The 18622-nt window shown below is 45.8% G+C and overlaps 1 protein-coding gene across 2 annotated transcripts in view; it reads left to right on the plus strand.

The window, feature by feature from the left end:
- Gpc6 (glypican 6) overlaps nucleotides 1-18622 on the plus strand; it is a 989931-nt gene that overhangs the window by 954484 nt on the left and 16825 nt on the right. For both annotated transcript variants that reach the window (XM_075949426.1, XM_075949427.1), the window contains one exon: nucleotides 8237-8373. In XM_075949426.1, the coding sequence (XP_075805541.1) occupies nucleotides 8237-8373 (137 nt within the window). The remainder of the gene's footprint in view (nucleotides 1-8236; nucleotides 8374-18622) is intronic.

Here is an 18622-nt window from a genome sequence, read left to right on the forward strand (position 1 = left end):
TTCCTAATAAATCTCTACGTCGATCATATTCAAAGTGCGCCTCCACTGCGGTGATGCTGTTGCCTTCGATGGGAACTAGAGAGATGCCGACTTTGAACCACAAGGAACCTCCCAAGGTTGTCATTCTGTGAGTACAACGAGGAAGGAAAGAGCAGAGCTCAGATTTTAAACACCTAGCCTGACTCCCGTGCCTCCGGAAACTGTTTAGGATAGTGAACTTGCTCTTTCTGTGTGTGGCTGCGCCTGAGATCTCCCTGTCCTATGTGATGAAGACTGTAATTTCTAATAACCAAATTCAGAGTCAGCTCTCATCACAATTCACAGACCGAGGCAGCTCCTTGGAGATCACTGTGGCTATGCAGACACGGCAAGGCTTACAGAGTCAGCAAGAACAGATGGGTTGTCTAAAGCCGAGCATGAGAGAACATAGAGACTCATACCAGAGTTCAGAAATGAATCGGAACTGGGGGGTGGATGGGAGAAACAAGCCAGCCAGAGACTGAACGTGCAGAGCAAGCAAGACAGTAGGGGCCTCAATGTGGGAAGGCCAGTCCCAAGAAGAGGGACTAGGTCTTTGTCTGTAGTCGGGGTGTCCAGGAAGACTCCCAGAATGTCCCAGAGAAGGGAAGAGCTGCGCTTCAGATCATCCACAAAACCCAAGTCCTCTCTCATCAGACGCTGGTATATGACATAGTCGACATCTAAAAGGAATCTAGGCAAATCTGAAATTGTGACTCCTCTACAAGCTTTGTAGCATAGGAGCTATGATGAACTTCAAATTTTGACAATTCAACAATAAAACCTCTCAATGTCATTCATTATTTTTAGTCTTATAAAGCACACAATGCTGTAATTGAGTTGCTTCCTTGGCAGAGGAATTCTTTGGTTTTGTCTGAATTTCTGAGGATTAAATGCCTCCCCTTTTCTCTTGACTGCTGAATTCAATCGGTATTAGCTCAAAGGCAGACTGCGCCTTTTCTCAAGGACAGGTGGCACACTTTCTCTGCTTTCTTGACTAGAACGTCAGATCACAGGCAAGGAGGCATAATTAGAACATTAAGTACAAACCTAAAATGTGAAACTTTGCTATCCTTCCTTTTTAATCCCCCCACACACAGAAAATGTATGACCTGAACAGCATAGAAGACATCTCTGATGTTGCCAATATTTAATTCACTTTGAGGAATGGTTTTTTGCCTGGTGAAGATCCCATCTGTCGTCTTGAGGTCATGCCCTTCATAGAGTGTGATCGTTCAGCTAAAAAACTCCAAACCCAGAGCCAGAGGGGATAATTCACTCCCTAAACTTCTCATCCAATTCCTGATCCCCTGAGAAACTCGACAGAACTAAGCATTGTCTTTGTGAACCATCAAAGCTTCTCTTGCTTCCTACTGGGTTTTTATCCTTCTCTATTTTTTCCTACAAAGTGCTTGAGTGTCTGTCTCCTTAGGGAGCAAGGCCACAAGTGCCACCCTGCAGGAGAGGAGGTATGTCACATGGCAATAGACTAGACTCTGTTGCTGAGTTCCCTGGGTGCGTGTGGCAAAGCCCAGAATGTGAGGCTGGTTTTAAATTAAATTGTGACTTGAGGACACAGTAGAACGCTGGCTGTGTTATGTGGGCAAATCTGCGTCAGGGTCTCTGACAGGCTCGTCTCACCAGAGTCCCTGCTGCCGCCTCTGAGGCTTACTTGGAAGTCTCCTGAAAGAAAACATGGTACAAACTATTTCTCTACACAGTGCTATAAAACCTTAACACTATAGGACAGACAGGGACACCCCAAGACACCGAGAAATGAAGCCAAATAGTTTCACACAACCTAAAAAAGAAAATTAAAAAGCTGCAAACTGGTGCGCTATGAGTGAGCGGCTAGGAGAGATGGTCAGAAGAGGCGAGCCTGAGCCCAGGATGTAAATGAAGCATGCGGCCTCACTGAGCTCCGCGGCCTTGGTAAATCCCAGTTCCTACCTAAGACTAATTCATAGACACTTGGCCATGTTGGAAAAAAGTTAGTATTCTCCTGCAGCTGAGGCAACTGAAATACTCTAGATTCCATGTGTTTTCCAGCAGAGGAGTTGTGAGCAGATTCATTCCCAGACCTTATTTCATCACCAAGGGGCAAAGGCGACCTGGTTCCTGAAGCGGGATTCATGGTTAGTGGAGAAACTGGGGCCTGTATAACAGGCTGATTCTTCTCCTATAAATCCAGATGAGGTTGCTGTCTCCAAAACTGGATTACTAAATTCTTAGGCTGCAAAGTTGACTAAATACATTAATTTCTCTTAATTTATTCAAGTAGAGGAGTGGCCAGACTTTGTTTCTTTAAACAAACTGTTTTCTAAAGCTAACAAATGACCTTCAGCCTATAAAATATTTACGTTGTTTTCCCCTCATTATGCATTATTTAGTGTATAGTCCTTTAAATATTAATCATCTATTTTTTCTAAAGATATGGTATATATTATTTACATCTGATTACATTATGTTTTTATACAGATGAAGTAAGCACACGGAAATCTTTCTGAAGTCATGAGTAAACAGGGCACGGGGCCAACTACATGGAGCAGGTAGCTAGGAAAATACATTCTGGCCCAGAGATGACTGACGGAGGGCAGAAGGTGGTTCTCTCGCAGTAGCTGCCTAGGGAAGAGCCGTATGGAAGAAGGGGTTCCAGATAAACAGACATGGGGTCTTGGTGACTTGACGCCAGTCATGGGTAAATCTCTTGAAGAAGGAAGTTAGGTGTGCCCTGTCAGATGAACCACACCGGAGACAACGGTGACAGCAATGTTCAAGGATAGCGCCAAGTGAGAACAATGCAGACGTCTTGCTTACAAAACCAAACAGAAGCCACTGGGCTGCTACACAGGATTCTAAAGATTATTTAAGATGGAAGTCGGTTCATTTTTACTTAAATTCTCATGATTATCCAAAAGCCAGGATCACAGAGGTCCCTGAGACTCTCCTCCAGTACCATACGTGAATCACACCCGATGGACGTCCTGATTACAGGACTGAAGGGATCATTTGAGATCCCTTCCTGCTCTCAGGTCGAGGAAACAAGGCTTTTTCTAAAGACCTGACTGAATTTGCCCGTGTCTTTCTGACTCCCCAGAGGAAAGTCTGCATGGCCATAGCTGGCAGATAATCGATAGTTTTTAAAATCTTACTTCCCTCAGCAGATAATTGGCAATGCCGTTCATGTATGAGTTCACTCAACAAATCCTTACTAAACACCCGCTACACACTAGTGCTGTTTGCTGAGTCTTGGGCTGTGGAGCGGCTCTTCCCTGGGAGCCATGAATATCCAGCTGCTCTTCTGCCTGGGTAAAATTATCATGGGTATGGAAGCCTGAGAGGACTTGTTGTGTCTTTAGTTTTAAGCCCTCTGGATAGAATTACTAATTTTCCTGTTTCCTAATTGCTCCCACGGTGGAATTCAACAGTTGCAGAGAGAAAATATCAGTGGAGCCTCGCTTGTTTAGGAGGGGATATAGTATTCCCCAGAAAGGCTTCCAGATAAACTGGTACCAAGACTCACAGAGGGTTTCTGTTCCTCAGGACTGTGTTAACTGCAGATCTGTCCACACTCGCCGAATGGGGCAGCTACACATCCTTCAAGGGCAGCCACAATGTAGCAGCCATCTTTATATTCCCAGCCTAGCAGAAAAATCTGACCTATAAAGAGGCCTAAGTGCTTAACAAAGGAATGCTGGCGGCAAAAGCGTTTTCTTTCTTACGCCACCAATGTACAGGAAGAAAATCCTGTCCTCCTTCTTATCCAGTAGACTGAAGGCCCTAAATGGTACTGACTTCTTTGCTTGCCAAATCACTGATTTCAAATAAGACGTGTGTGCCCTTGTGTTATAGACACCCTGTTGCTTCATTTTTGGGTCTTGTGCTTCCGTCAGCGAACTGTTTGGGATCATAGACACTTCGTGTATGTACAGTTGCTTATGCCTACGTTATCTTTTATCCCTACTGAACTCATGTACTGTACACTTTACAAACTCCCCCAGGCAAACACTTGTGTGGATAAAGAATTGACAAAGCATTTTTATAACTCTTACCTCATAGTGTTGCAGAGGCATGGAGAGAAGGCTTGAGGAGAGACGTGTGTCTACTGTCATCACAAATAAGTGATGAGTATTTGAACAGATAAAGCTTACCCTGTTTTGATCATGAAATGATGCAAACCTATATCAAAGTATCACATAACACGTCACAAATACGTACAATGATGGTGTCAGATTTCAAAATGAAGCTCTTAGGAGAGGGTTGGAGAGATGGATCCGCAGTTAAGAGCACTGGTCGCTTTTCCAGAAGAATCAGGTTCAATTGCCAGCACCATGTGGTGTCTCACAACATTCTCTAACTCTGGTCCCAGAGGATCTGGTGAGGTGCACAGAAATACATGCCGATAAGACACATATGCTCATAGAATAAAAATTCCAAAAGAAAGAAAAATGGAGTTCCTTTTATCCATGATCTCACTCTATGCCACACCTTAAGTTAAGTCTCTTGTTGATAACCTTGAAGGAGAAAGAACAGGCCTGAACTCTCTGACCTTTAGTCAAGGTGGAGCAGACCCACTCCTGTGGGCTCCGACATTACCGTCAGTTCTTCATATGTAATTTACAAGCTTTATCATAGGTCTACATGTGGAGGTAAAAAAGGTAGGATTTAGGGTTGTGCATAGTTTGGGGCATCCACAAGGATCTTAAGACAGATTTATTAGCAAGGGAACAGTAGCATTCAACCAACCATTCCTTGTCTTCCTGCGCTTCCGTGGTTGGAAAGAAATCCATTGTTTCTCTTCCAAAGGTATTTTTAACTCACTACTCTGTTGAATAAGTTGATGAAAACCACGGGATCTTATCTATACATGCATGGACCCACCCTTCCTCTTGAGGAAGACTGTCCATTCCATCTCACGGCAGTAAAATGTCCACCTCCACATGACCTGGCCACAATATCAATCTCTACATGGAATAGTAGGAAAGCCTAATTCCACTTACATTTTTATATTTTGAAAGTAGATACAAGAGCTTCAATGTGTTCAGCCTGAGCACAGTGAATCATCCCTGCCCCCACAGAGATATATGCACAAGGATCTCAGCCCAGTGCCACAGGCTTTGAAGCCGGGACTCTCAGCAATGACACCTGTAGTTAAGCTACACAATCTTCATCTGAAACCATATGTTGTCTTTACTACTGACTAGACATATGAAAAGATGTCTTAGCTGCACAGGACCCCGGTGCCTCTGCCGTGCAAGGGGTGTGGCAACCACGGCTCAGCAAGACAGAGTTGTGAAGATAGAAGTGGCTTAGCACCAATTAGTATCTGTCCTGTATTGAAAACTGCCCCATTATCTCAAAAGTCTCTCTACCAGCTGGGCGCCAGCCTCCAGATCTAAGACTAAGCAAGGTCTTCCACATGGCATTTGGTTGGTATGTTTCATTGGGTTTCTTTTCATCTAGAACAGTCTTCCTGCCTTTATTGATTTATTTATTTGCTTGGGCTCTTTTGAGGAGTTGAGCCCCATCGCCTTATATAATGTCTGGTTCACGCTGTGTGTGATCATTTATTTATGCTATTGCTCAGTTTCTTCCTCTACCCCTAGTGTCCACTGCAAATGGGATGTTAAGTCAGAAATTTCATGAAATTCGAGTTTCATATTCGAGGTGAGCTTATTTCCTAAGTGAAACCAGCGAATTAAAAAGACCGAGCATTCTTCCTATCTATCCTTTGATTTTACGCATCTCTGGCTTCTGTGGTTATTCTGCCTCGTGGCCTTGCTTTCTGCACTGTGAGTTTCTGGCTTACACTAGGGTGGGTCTAGGAGAGGTTTCACTGTGTCCCCATGGAGTCAGTTTCCCATGGACTTTGTCATGGGCCTTAAACTAAGAGATACAGCTCTAGAAAGCAGTAGTTCAAATTGTCAAAGTACAGAGAAGTACTAAAGAGATGGCCTGGGTTTTCTCTGTGAAACCCAACTGGATATGTTTGGATTCCGAATGTCAATAAAAATAGGCAAAAATTTAAAAAAAGACTTGCTACTTCTCCGTTGCAAACCGTGCTGTAGTGATGGTGTTTTCCCAATGATGTTGGTCTGCTTGTACTTACGTGTAGTGAAGGGTGGTCCTAGAGCCGCTCATCTGGGTAGCAAAGGAAGAAAAAGGAAGCTGTTAAGAAGACCCCAGGCCCCTGTTTCCCTTGAGTCTGCATTGTCTACTGAGTGGGACTGATGTGGCTGCCCATAACACATTCGGTCTGTGTACTTGTAGCATAAGGCTTTCCTTACAGTGGCAGACCCTCAAGTTCAAGGAAAACAAACCAGAAAGCTCAGGTCTGGAGCTGTTGCAAAGTACTTGTAATCTGTAATTCAGAAGTCAAAACAGCAAGTAGAATGAAATAAGCATTTCCAAACAATGTGAGGACTGAAAACCCTCCCTGAAACCGGAAATGCACTCCCGTCATTCCAGAACACCCTAGAAATCCCAGGCACGCTCTTGCCCAGTGGCTAATAGCGTCCGTTCGTTCAGCTGTCTGCCTCGCCTCTGCAGGCTGCAGGTGAGCCGCCTGGCGCTCGTGCAGAATGTTAAAGCAGCATTTACATTTCTCGCGTTCCTCTGCTGTCATCTCCGTGAACTGTACAATGAAAATGTACAGCTACCAAAACGCCAGGGAGAACAGGGCCTGATTATACAATGTGGTACAATGAGCAATCGGGGAAGCGCCACACCCGATCCCCATGAGGGCTCCTTACACAGCCAGAGACAGTCCTGTACCTCACTGCAGCCCTTATGAGTTGCAGGACACACGGTATTATGACCCCCAACTGTGCAGTGTTTGTGATATTGTCTATGAACTCATAACAGGATGGGATAATGAAAACATATCTCAGTGGATATTTATCAAACACAGTATGTGAAGAAATGTCACTAACTCGGTCTGGTTTTATAAGTTTTTTTTTTTTCTTTAAGTTTAGCATCCTGAGTTCCCTAAGTTAGAAACTAGAATGGATGGTCATTTGATCATCTCCAACCACCAAGGATGAGATTGTTTCCAAACCCAGCCTTGCCTCAGAAAGCACAGAGATGAGAAGGAGCAAAGGGTACTGCTGAGTAGGATGTGTTGAGGTCCATGTGTGGTGTGTGCACTCTTGACTGCACATAGCACTGAGAGCCAGGGAAGCAAGAAGTCTGACGTCAGGTCTCTGCGCATTGGTTCCTTCTTCAGCTGTCAGAAAGGAAGGGTTTGGGGCCTTAGAAATGGCCGTCTTCCGTGCCATGCCTTCGTTCTCCCTCTGTGTTCCCGTCTTCTACCCAGCCTTCCTGACTGTGAGTCTATCTAAATGGGCTCACTCCGACTTCCTCACCGCTGTAACGACCCCATCTCAAAATTAGGACATATGATGCTTTGGGTCAGGACTTCAAAAATGCTGGCTTGTGGGGACCCAATGTGACCTGCAACTGTTGCGCTTTGTCCATCCATGCATTTTCCCATTGTTCCTAAAGAATGGGGAGGCAGGATACTGACCGCATGAAATGAATAAACCTGGGTGTTCACGATGGAGCCAAAATGGCACCAAATCCGTATCCCTCCCTCCCCCACAGGTAAGAAGTCCGTACTGAGCTGGAAACGCCTCAGACACTGATACTAAAAACTCTTGCAGGCTCCAGAACTACATTGATGCTCATATTTAAATTGACTTTCATCCTTGGGTACCAGAAATTTTAGGGTGGATTGAGTTTACTGTTCACCATCAAAAGCATTCTGTATGAACCTGCTGTCCGGTCTAGGGCAGAGGTTATCAGCCGCCGAGCCGGCAGCAATATTTATTTCTTGCAGAAGCGCAATCTATTGGGAAATGTGTGCTATCTCTTTGTGCTTGTTTTGGAACCCAGGAAACGTGTTCTAAAGCAAGTACTTAGAGCATGCTTAGCAGTACTCTGCAATAGAGTAGCCAAAAACCAGTCCAGACACTCCCTTCATTTTTAATTTCAACCTACAGGACAGAGAAGAGGAAAAACAGAGAGCCTGGGGGGAATGAGAGTGAAGTGGAGGTCAGAGTCTTTCTGGGCAAGGAGCCCTCTAGCCTGACTTCCTTCTGTTGAAAATGGTAGCTCGTGTCCCTTGTGTCCGCCATCGTCACTGTGTCACGTCCTCACGGAGACAGGCAGGCAAAGCCTGGGGAGTCGCCTCACACTCTTTCCTTGCTTTCTCCATCAGGTGACAGACATCAAGGAAAAACTGAAGCTCTCTAAAAAGGTCTGGTCGACGTTGCCCTACACCATCTGCAAGGACGAGAGGGTGACAGCGGGCACATCCAACGAGGAGGAGTGCTGGAACGGGCACAGCAAAGCCAGGTGAGACGCCGCGACGCTCGGATGGCATGCGCACGCGCAGCCCCATAAGGCACTCCGGCCACCAGGCAAACCCTGTTTGTCGTGCGCACGCGCCGACGCGGTGCCCCTGCCACCAGGCAAACCGTGTTTTATGCAAAGAGCAGTGGAGGAAGGAGGGACGCGGAGTCACCCGGTGACAGCTGTTGAGAGTGGCAGGTTGGTGGGCACGTGGGAGCATTTACTCTCAAGGTGCCATTAAGTGTGGAACCCTGGCTCTGGCTGCCTCGCTTCTGGATGAGGCCAGAGGGTGGTGACAGGTGCCAGCTTCCAGATAGCCTGAGATCACAAAGAGCTCGTTATGTTCACTTAATGACTTTAAGACAACATGGCTATTTTTATCCATAGTTAAATCTGCAGGGCTCTCTTTCCTTTTATTCTTTTTAAATCACAAGTTAAACAGGAAATAAAAATTCAGCTATATTATCTTCACCTTTGGGGAAAAAAAAAAAACCTTTTAGTGTTCAATGGAAAGGTAAAATAAAATGGCTGGGAGACAAATGAGGAGGGAGGCCAGAAGGTTCCGTGTCTCCAGAAGTCCTGTTGAACCCTCGTGACTCCGTTTTCATCTTCTTGGTCTACTGGCCAATGCTGTGTGCCATTTGAGAAGGAATTTCTGCATCTGTTGGTTTAGCTCAGACTGCTCTTGGCCCAAGCTTGTCTAGGGTGGAGAAGTTGGATGGGAAAACTGGCTGGGAGTTGGCAGGCCGGGCAGAACAGGAGGAGGGGAATCTGCCAGGCCTCCCACAGTGCAGCTGCAGGTGGTTAAGGCAGCTGGGAAACAGATTCAAGAAGTCTTTGTTCCAGGGAGAAGCTGGGAGTGGGGTCTGTTTGGGGGTCTTGTTAGGCAGATTGAAAGGAAGGGTGCCATTGTGGTACGAGTGAGAAAGAAGAGGTGTGTGAGAACTAAATTCAGAAGAATCTGCGGCAGGTAAGCCGAGAGCATTGCTATGTGGAAAGTTTCAGCATCTGTTGGGGATGGCGTTGCTAATCTTACAAGGAGAAGCCTAGCAGGTGAAGTCAGGACAGCAACAGAAAGATCCACAACCAATCCAAGCTGCCCAAAATATCGTTGTTCAAATCTAAGATTGAGACTAGAGACGGAGGTCGATGCCGTGCCACTCACAGAAGGCAGATTTGGGGGAGAGGGAGGAGACTTTTGGACTGAAAATTCAGCTGTGAATCAATATCTCTGATTTGTTGGCTTCCAAAGAGCCTACAGAAAGACACTGTAAGGCTGAGCAGGTGACTGAGCAGACAGGTCTGCTGCAGGTGACCTGACGGGCGTCTCTGCTGCAGGTGACCTGACAGGCGTCTCTGCTGCGGGTGACCTGACGGGCATCTCTGCTGCAGGTGACCTGACGGGCGTCTCTGCTGCAGGTGACCTAGCAGACAGTTCTGCTGCAGGTGACCTGACGGGCATCTCTGCTGCAGGTGACCTAGCAGACAGCTCTGCTGCTGATCCGTGTTTACCTTTCATCCCTGGATGAAATGACAGATATTCTGTGAACCTCATTCCCATGCTTACAAAAGGAAGCATAAAGAAAGTTTAGGCTGTGGCAGAAGGAACTAAACTCTACTGAGAAATAGTTCGAAGTGAGAGCTACAACAGGTCAGGGGACTCATCCGCATTCTTCTTCATGAGGCTAAGGCGTGAGGATGAGGAAGATGGTGTCCGGTGGTACCCAGTGAACAAGAAGGAAGTGAGGATGAGGAAGATGGTGTCCGGTGGTACCCAGTGAACAAGAAGGAAGTGAGGATGAGGACGATGGTGTCCGGTGGTACCCAGTGAACAAGAAGGAAGTGCTGGAGTCTCCCTCTCCCGCCTAGGATTTGTTTGCCTCTTAAGCAAGCAAACAAACCCTAAATACTTCCCTGTTCAAGTTAAGAGAGCAAATGAAATTTAATGCTATTTCATATACATATATATATATATGTATATATATATATATATATATATAATGACAGAAATATGTTTAAGATTGTTTGAGCAATTTTGGAAAATTCTGTTGCAGTTCCAGGTCAAATTTCCCATAGTGGTGTGTGTGTGTGTGTGTGTGTGTGTGTGTGTGTGTGTGTGCAGCTTAAGACAGAAACTCAAATAACAATTGTTGAAAATCAAAGTTCTAACATAATCCAGTCTAAAGAGAAATGAATCTGATGTTTGTATTTTGAGGAATGACAATATGAAAGTATTAAAAAGTCGGGTTTCTTTTTGAAAATTTAAATTTATCTATTTATATTTCTGTGTAGTATGTTTTGCCTTCATGTATGTCTGTGCCCAAGTGTGTGCCTCATGCCTGTGGAGGCCGAGGAGGGTGATAAAAGCCCTGGAAATGTTTTGAGCTGCCATGTAAGTGCTGGGAATTGAATCAAGATCCTTAATACTTGAGCCATCTTACCAGTCCCCGCGGGTCTGTTTCCTCTGAGTAAACCCCTGCATTTCTCTAAGAGTGAAACTTTTGTCTGTGCAGTAAAGACACTGAGATGCAAAGCACTCCATATGACTATAAGTCATGTTGTTTGGTACAGACCCCCCACCCTCATTGCGTTGCCTGGCGACATCACATGCAGTGCAGAACGTTTGTGTTAAATGCTCAGAACCACAGAGGCAGGGATGTTGTGTGATTCAACACCAGCCACCACTGTCAGAAGCATCCCAGTTTGAGCACATATTCAATGTTACTTGACTTTTGTTCTTGTGTATTGAGAAACTGTTGCTGGAGTTTTCAATACCCTTACATTCAGTTATACAACTCCATGTGAAGTCATGAACCACAGTCCCACTGGCAGGGGATATAAGACAGACATGAGGCCTGGTGCATGAAAACTAACAGTGTCTTGAGAGAGACCAGTGGGCCTGGGAACACCAATACCCACATCTTACACCATGACCCTTGAAATAGGGCTCCACCAGCACCCACGAGCCAGCCTTGACTCCCACACTGAAACCAGTAGGAATCTCCCGAAAGATCTCAAGCAGTGAAGAAAAACAACCAAGTTTGACTCAATGCAGTCACTTCTAGGATATGTCCATATCTAGCCCTATACAGTGTATCATTTTATGTAATCCACGTACTATTTTAAAAGACTGGGATGCCAAATATTTATGACTCAGTTGTGCTTCCATTGAAAAATTGCAATACCTTCATTTTCTCGTTAAAATTTTACAGTAGGGCATTAGTATTACAAATCAGACTTGTTGCTTTACATTTAGCTGAACTTGTCTTCTCTTCTATATGTCAATTGATCTAGAATCACATGGAAAGAAATTTCACTCAAACAAATTCTACAGAAAGGTTTAGAAACTGGGATAACACATTTGGTGAGAGAGGTTGATCAGTGGGGGCTGTGTTACAAGGAGGAAACAGAAGTAAGCTCTGGTGGCATGGTGAGGGAGAGGTGCTATACACAGTCATAACACACTGTGTAGTCCCCAAATATTAACAGGTAAGAAATTACACTGAATACTCTTACCACAAAATAATAACTGTTTAAGGAGTTAGATACACTTACCCTTGTTTGAGCATTGCACAAGCATACATGTATCTAAATGTCACATGAGTCCCCATAAATTTGTATAATTTTTATGCTGATTAAACATATAATAATAATTAAAAATTCATATATAATAGAAAAGCTATTTCCCTACTTTCAATGTAGGGATTTGAAGAAGACAGAGTATTTTTTAAATTGTTTAGGATCAGTTGCTAAACAAAGATTAAGAACAGCAATTATTTTTTCAGTCACGCGAAAATGTGTTACTGAGAAAAGTATCTCTCAGCACACGTTAACAGATACAGAGCATGGGTGTCCATTAGGATTGGTAGGCTGTCACAGGCCTGGGGTTGATAAGCCAAATCCAGAGCACCGATGTTCCCGCTAAGCCAGGTACTTCTTCCTCTCTGTGTTTTATCCGTCAGACTCCTCCAGGCTCGTCTCTCTCTGTCTGCACCTTGTTGTCTGATCTGGTTGATCAGACCTGTCTTCCAGCTTCCACTTTTTTCCCAATTCTTCTGGGATTCCTACCCAGTATCTCTTGTCCTGCTCCCTTGATCCACGCCTGTTCCTGATTGCAATGTTTCTGAAATGGCTGCTAAGTGGGAATATCCCTTTACGGCAGTGATCGTCTTAGCTTTCCAAAGACCTATTAGCTTACCCATCTTTTGAGTGTGATGGTTGCCTGATGGGCACCCAGAGATGCGGTTCTGTTGTGGCTGTGCCATGGCTTGCTGTGTTCAGACCATGGTCAAAAATATGAGTGCAGTGGCTGCCCTAAGGCCTAAGCCACTGCCTCTCTCCGCTGTTCTCACTGCGTTATGGATCATTCCTGCAGCAGAAGGTGGAATAAGAGGAGACCCTGCCTTTGACAAGGTGTGTGTGTGCCCACTGCCCTGATAGCATTTAGATCTTCATTCTGACAGAAAGACAGTGTGACCACAAGGACCTATCTGCCTTTGCTGGTCTCTCGGAACACAGAGAAGTTCAGGAAGATAAGTCTACAGATAGAGCGCTGCTCAGGCTTTGCTGGGGTGTCGGCTTAACTTTTGGAAGCCTTGTGTAAAATCAGATTCCAATTGGTGGTCTTGTAAACTGAAGATTTGTTCCCCCTCAAAACTCATAAGTTAAGATCACCTCCCAACATTCCCAATGTGTTGGTATTTAGAAATAGCTTGATTGTGAAACTGAGCCCTCTGGGATGTGATTAGTGCCTTTATAACAGGAGGGGGGCATCTCACTGTCTTCTCTTCTCTGCCCCAGGCGAGGACAGAACAGTAATTTGGCCATCTGCAGACCAGGAAGTGAGACAGCACCTCAGGTCTGCCAACACCTCTGCCTCAGACACCACAGTCCCTGAGAAACTTGTGTTTGTTGTTTAAATAATACAGTTAGCAGCATTATCATAAGGAGCTGACCACGACTGTAAGTTTGAGGAGATAGAGCGCTGTTTAGCTTTTATTGCTCATTTGACCCAACCTAGAGTCATATGGGAAGAGAGACTCAATTGGGTTGGCTTGTAGACTTGTCTGTGGGGAATTGTCTTGATTGCTAATTGACATGGGAAGACACAGCCTACTGTGGGCAGTATAATTCCCTAGGCAGGAGTCCTATGATCATATAAGAGAGAAGAATGTTGATGGACAGCAGGAAGCAAGCAAGGATCCACACATTTATTTTCTTCTGCCCTTGACTGTGGGCAAAATGTCACTCGCTGCTTGAGTTCTGCCTTGACTTCCCCTTGATGACTGCCACCTGGTCCTGTAAGCTGAATGAAGCTCGACTTCTCCAAGTTTCCTTTTTGCAGGGTATTTTTATCACAGCCACGGAACTGGAGCTGAAAGCAGGACCTGAGTAAGACTGGGCATTTCTAACAAGCCCCCAAATCATGTACTATCTGTTGACGTAGGAACCACTCATCAGCTTGTCCTGAGGGAGGATTGCCAGAGCAACAAGTACTTTAAAATATTGGGCAGTTGGTCTGGAAAGATGGCTCAGGGGTTTAGAGTGCTTGTTGCTCTTGCAGAGGCTCCAAGTTTGCTTCCCAGCACCCACCTCAGATAGCTAACCACCTGTATATCCACCTCTAGGGGAATCCACATGCACACACACACACACACACACACACACACAGAGAGAGAGAGAGAGAGAGAGAGAGAGAGAGAGAGAGAGAGATGCTCATTTGCACACACATGCACACACACACACACATAGGTCTTTAGAAAAACACTGACAATAGATAGAATCTATTTACACTAAGAACATATTTTACCGTGGGTTTTGATTTTAAATTTAACTAGCAGTTCTGTGTCTCAGCTGACATTCCTGCTTCCATCCCTCACTGACACAAATTCCCCTTCTCAATTTACACACAAGCCTCAGAAACAGGTCACGAAGTTCTGTTTCCTTTTCGCATTCATGGGTGCTCTTTGTGATCAATTTAATGAATCTCTCCTTGTATTAAAAACAACAGTAGCAAAGGGGACAGGGAGGTCACACAGTCCCATTGTAATGTCACCCACTGAGAATACATAGGATTGGAGTCAGCCTACCTAGTGCTTGACAGAGAAGTGCTAACTAAGGCTTCAGAGATCCAGCAAGAAGGAATTTTAAGTTTCCAACATAACACAGCCTTCAGGCTGCAGGGTTGTAACCAGACACTGGTGGGACCTTGATGATGAAAGAAGGACTACTTTGAACCCTGAACCCCTAGTCAACACTTGAGTCACTCAATGTTTTCGTCATCCACGGTGTCATAACAAAATAATGAACATATAGAAGTGAAAGCAACAGAATCTCACTTGATACGATTCTAGACTCTGGGACAGCCAAGGTTCAGGCGCCAACATGGTTGGTTCAAGCAAAGGAGTCTCTTGCTGAACATCCCGATGGTGGCTGCCTTCTTCCCATATCCTCACAAGGTGGGAAGTGAGAGGTCTCAGCCATTCTTTTGAAGGGATGACTGCCATCATAGGGCTTCAGGGTCAGGATCTCATGCAATGCTAATCAATCCCAACCTCCTCCGAATGACCATCCCAGTGAGCACTAGTCTACAGTCACACTGAGTACTTGGCTCACAGCAGGGAGTGCTCAGAAGCACAAGCCTCTTCTCTGAAGCGCTAGTACAGAGTTTCTATATTTAGCATCGTGTCAGTGTCCACTGCCCATGCACGCGGCAATCTAGGATGCACCTTCCATAGCCAGCAGGAAGCCAGTCCACAGGCGGAACTTCTCCTCACTTTTCACCGACCTCAGCGACTTCTCGGGGGAAAATTGAAGAAGATACAGGACCATTCTGACTCCACTCAGACAAATAGAAAGTGAAAGGAAGCTAGTAAGTTACAGGGGGAAAAATCGATAATAATCTAGAAGGCCAAAGGAAAAAAAAATTAAAGACTGGTGGAGCCGGTTACAAATCTAGCCCTTCTAAAGTTGCCAGGGTGAACCTGGAGACCCTAGGAGGACATGCGCAGCCATCAGTCACGCCTGAGAAGGACGTTCTGGGCAGCCTGTGACCAGAATGAGCTGTCTCTGCAGGACTAGGGAAGAGTGATGAGGTGGAAGGCAGGAAAGCCCAGGCCGAGAAGGAAATAAAACTTTTATATGGTTAGGATGCATGGGGTAGAACTCCACCCGGCAGCAAACAGCAGAGAAACAAAGCTCCCTGCTGTCCGCACAGACTCTTAACTTACTGCTCTTGGACAGCAGAGTTTCACTTTCTTAGGACATGGCTACAGTAAACAACATGACCTGTGGCTTCCTGTGGGATTGTTTTCTCTTTCTCGGGATGCTCTTTCTAAATCTATGGGCTCTCCAAAGGAAAAGGAGCAGGACAGACTGCAGATAAACGATACAGTCTGGAGCCAGGGCCCAGCAGCACAGAGGTTGTCTGATAGGGTGTTAGTTATGTGGGGCACTTCGGAGGCTTTGTCAGTCACTGCCAGACTCCTCCCTCCCCTTACAGAATGGAGAACTAGCAAACATTCCTGTAAGTTACTACTTTCCTTTCAATATGTCTCTTCCTTAAAACACCTTCTGGGAAGAGGTGATTGAAGACCTAGCTAAAGAACATAGCTTAGTTTGAGCCATTGGAGACAACTCTTATGGAAAGCCACTGTGGTGTTCCAAGACTTCTGATCCTTCCAGAAGCCATATGTTCCCAAGGAAATCCTTCCTAACAGGTAGGCACAGTAACTTGTAAGAAGTAGGAGAAGTGGAACAATCTAGAAAATAAATCAGTCATGCTTGCAAACCACTGTGTGTCAACTATCCAGAGAAAAAGAGCAGGCTGTGACCGGGAGAGTCTGAGCAGATGGAATGAGAACCGGATGGTGCATGGTGACAGGAGATCTCTGTAGAGAGTGAACTGCCAGGCCTGGCAGGATGGCACTGTTTCAATCTGGTAGCAAAACATGTCCCAAAGAATCCAGCAATACCTTAAAGAACTGGGAAATATTCCAGCTCTACCCAACCAGACCAACATATTGGGAAGGTGAGAATTCTAGAGAGAAACCTGGCAGTCGTCAGGAGTGGCGCTGTTGAGTGTAACCTGGGAGTCTTCAAGGGTGGCGCTGTTGAGTGTGTAACCTGGGAGTCTTCAAGGGTGGAGCTGTTGAGTGTAACCTGGGAGTCTTCAAGGGTGGTGTTATTTAGTGTAACCTAGGAGTCTTCAAGGGTGGCGCTGTTGAGTGTAACCTGGGAGTCTTCAAGGGTGGTGTTATTTAGTGTAACCTGGGAGTCTTCAAGGGTGGCGCTGTTGCGTGTAACCTGGGAGTCTTCAAGGGTGGCGCTGTTGAGTGTGTAACCTGGGAGTCTTCAAGGGTGGAGCTGTTGAGTGTAACCTGGGAGTCTTCAAGGGTAGCGTTGTTGAGTGTAACCTGGCAGTCGTCAGGAGTGGCGCTGTTGAGTGTAACCTGGGAGTCTTCAAGGGTGGCGCTGTTGAGTGTAACCTGGCAGTTGTCAAGGGTGGCGCTGTTGAGTGTTTTGTTTCCCTTCTGCTGCTACTCATTGGGTTTTCCCTGGTTGGCCCATGGGAGAGAAAGCAGTAGCGCTAGATGTTGAAGGGAGGTGGCTACAAATAGGAGCAAAGGCGATGGTTGCTTGTCCACAGCCTAGCATCCTTGACATTGGCTCTTAATCTTCCTTTGTGTCTGCTCCATGATCTGCTGACTCCAGTTCTACCATGAAACGATGGGCTTGGGAGCTGCTGGCTATGTACTAAGAGCCAAGGCAAAGAATGTGTCTCTGGCTCCCTCACCCAGGGTGGGTATACGATCTCCAAGAGTTCCAAGCCATGCCCTGCCTTTGGTTCTCTGGCTAAAGCAAGAATCCAGGCTATAAGCTCCAGGTTCTATTAAGCTACTCTTAAGAACAAGGGAGACATTTGGGGAGCTGTGCTCCCTCTTAATTTGCATAAGAGATAGCAGGCTGTATGGTGAGTCATGATGGAAAGGAGCTAAGGGACTGGCTCACAGCACTGCTGGGTCCCAGAGGTCGCAGATGTCCCTGGGTATAGCTGGCCAACATTTGAACATATCTCATTATCATGTCTCATGGATCACCCACTGCCACAGACAACTGTAGTTCTGCCTTCGAGAACCTGTGAACCCACTTAGAACAATGTGGGAGTCTGCTTTGAGCAAAACCACTTTCCAGCGATGAAAAGTGGAAATGGGGGGGCGTAGTAATTTGAACTGTAATTGGCCCCTCATGGCCTCATAGTGGCAGTTATTGGGAGGTGTGGCCTCGTTAGAGGAAGTATGTCACTGTCGGGGCAGGATTTGAGGTATCTTTACTTCCTGTTGCCCATAGGGTCAAGATTAGCTTCTCCTCCACTCTCAGCACTGTGTCTGCCTGCATGCCCCCATAACCCACCACGATGATAATGAATTAAACCTCTGAAAATGTAAGCCAGTCCCAATTAAGTGCTTTTCTGTTATAAGAATTGTTGTGGTTATGTCTCTTCACAGCAATAGAAACCTAGCTAAGACAGGGGGTGAGGCACTCTGTATCAAGAACATTAAAAAGTTATACTTAAAACTTAGTCTTCTTAAAGATGGGGGAAGCCAGGCGGTGGTGGCACATGCCTTTAATCCCAGCACTCGGGAGGCAGAGGCAGGAGGATCTCTGTGAGTTCGAGACCAGCCTGGTCTACAAGAGCTAGTTCCAGGACAGGTTCCAAAGCCACAGAGAAACCCTGTCTTGAAAAACCAAAAAGAAAGAAAGAAAGAAAGAAAGAAAGAAAGAAAGGAAGGAAGGAAGGAAGGAAGGAAGGAAGGAAGGAAGGAAGGAAGGAAGAAAGAAAGAAAGAAAGATGGGGGAAATGTCAAATGTACCATGCTGATGATTTACAGCGTGCAGTCCAGTGGCAGTCAGGACATCCTCATTGTGGTGTCACATCAACACCATCCGTCCCAGATATCATCTTCCCATAACTTGGGTTCCCAGTGAACACGAACTCCCTCCCTTCCTAAACCAAGTGCCCCGCAACCACCGCTCAGTGAACACCAACTCCCTCCCTTCCTAAACCAACTGCCCCGCAACCACGGCTCTGCTCTTTGTCTCTGTGTCATTGAAGACTCTGGGTCACTCACAGGAGTGGCGTCATATCGTGTTCCTACCTGGTTTATGTCACGTAACCTACAGTCATGAAGGTTTATCCGTGTTGAACCATGCGTCAGAGTTTCTGGCGCCCAGATGTCCATTGCTCTACCTC

The sequence above is a fragment of the Microtus pennsylvanicus genome, chromosome 15, assembly GCF_037038515.1.
Source record: "Microtus pennsylvanicus isolate mMicPen1 chromosome 15, mMicPen1.hap1, whole genome shotgun sequence".
In the NCBI taxonomy this organism is placed as follows: domain Eukaryota; kingdom Metazoa; phylum Chordata; class Mammalia; order Rodentia; family Cricetidae; genus Microtus; species Microtus pennsylvanicus.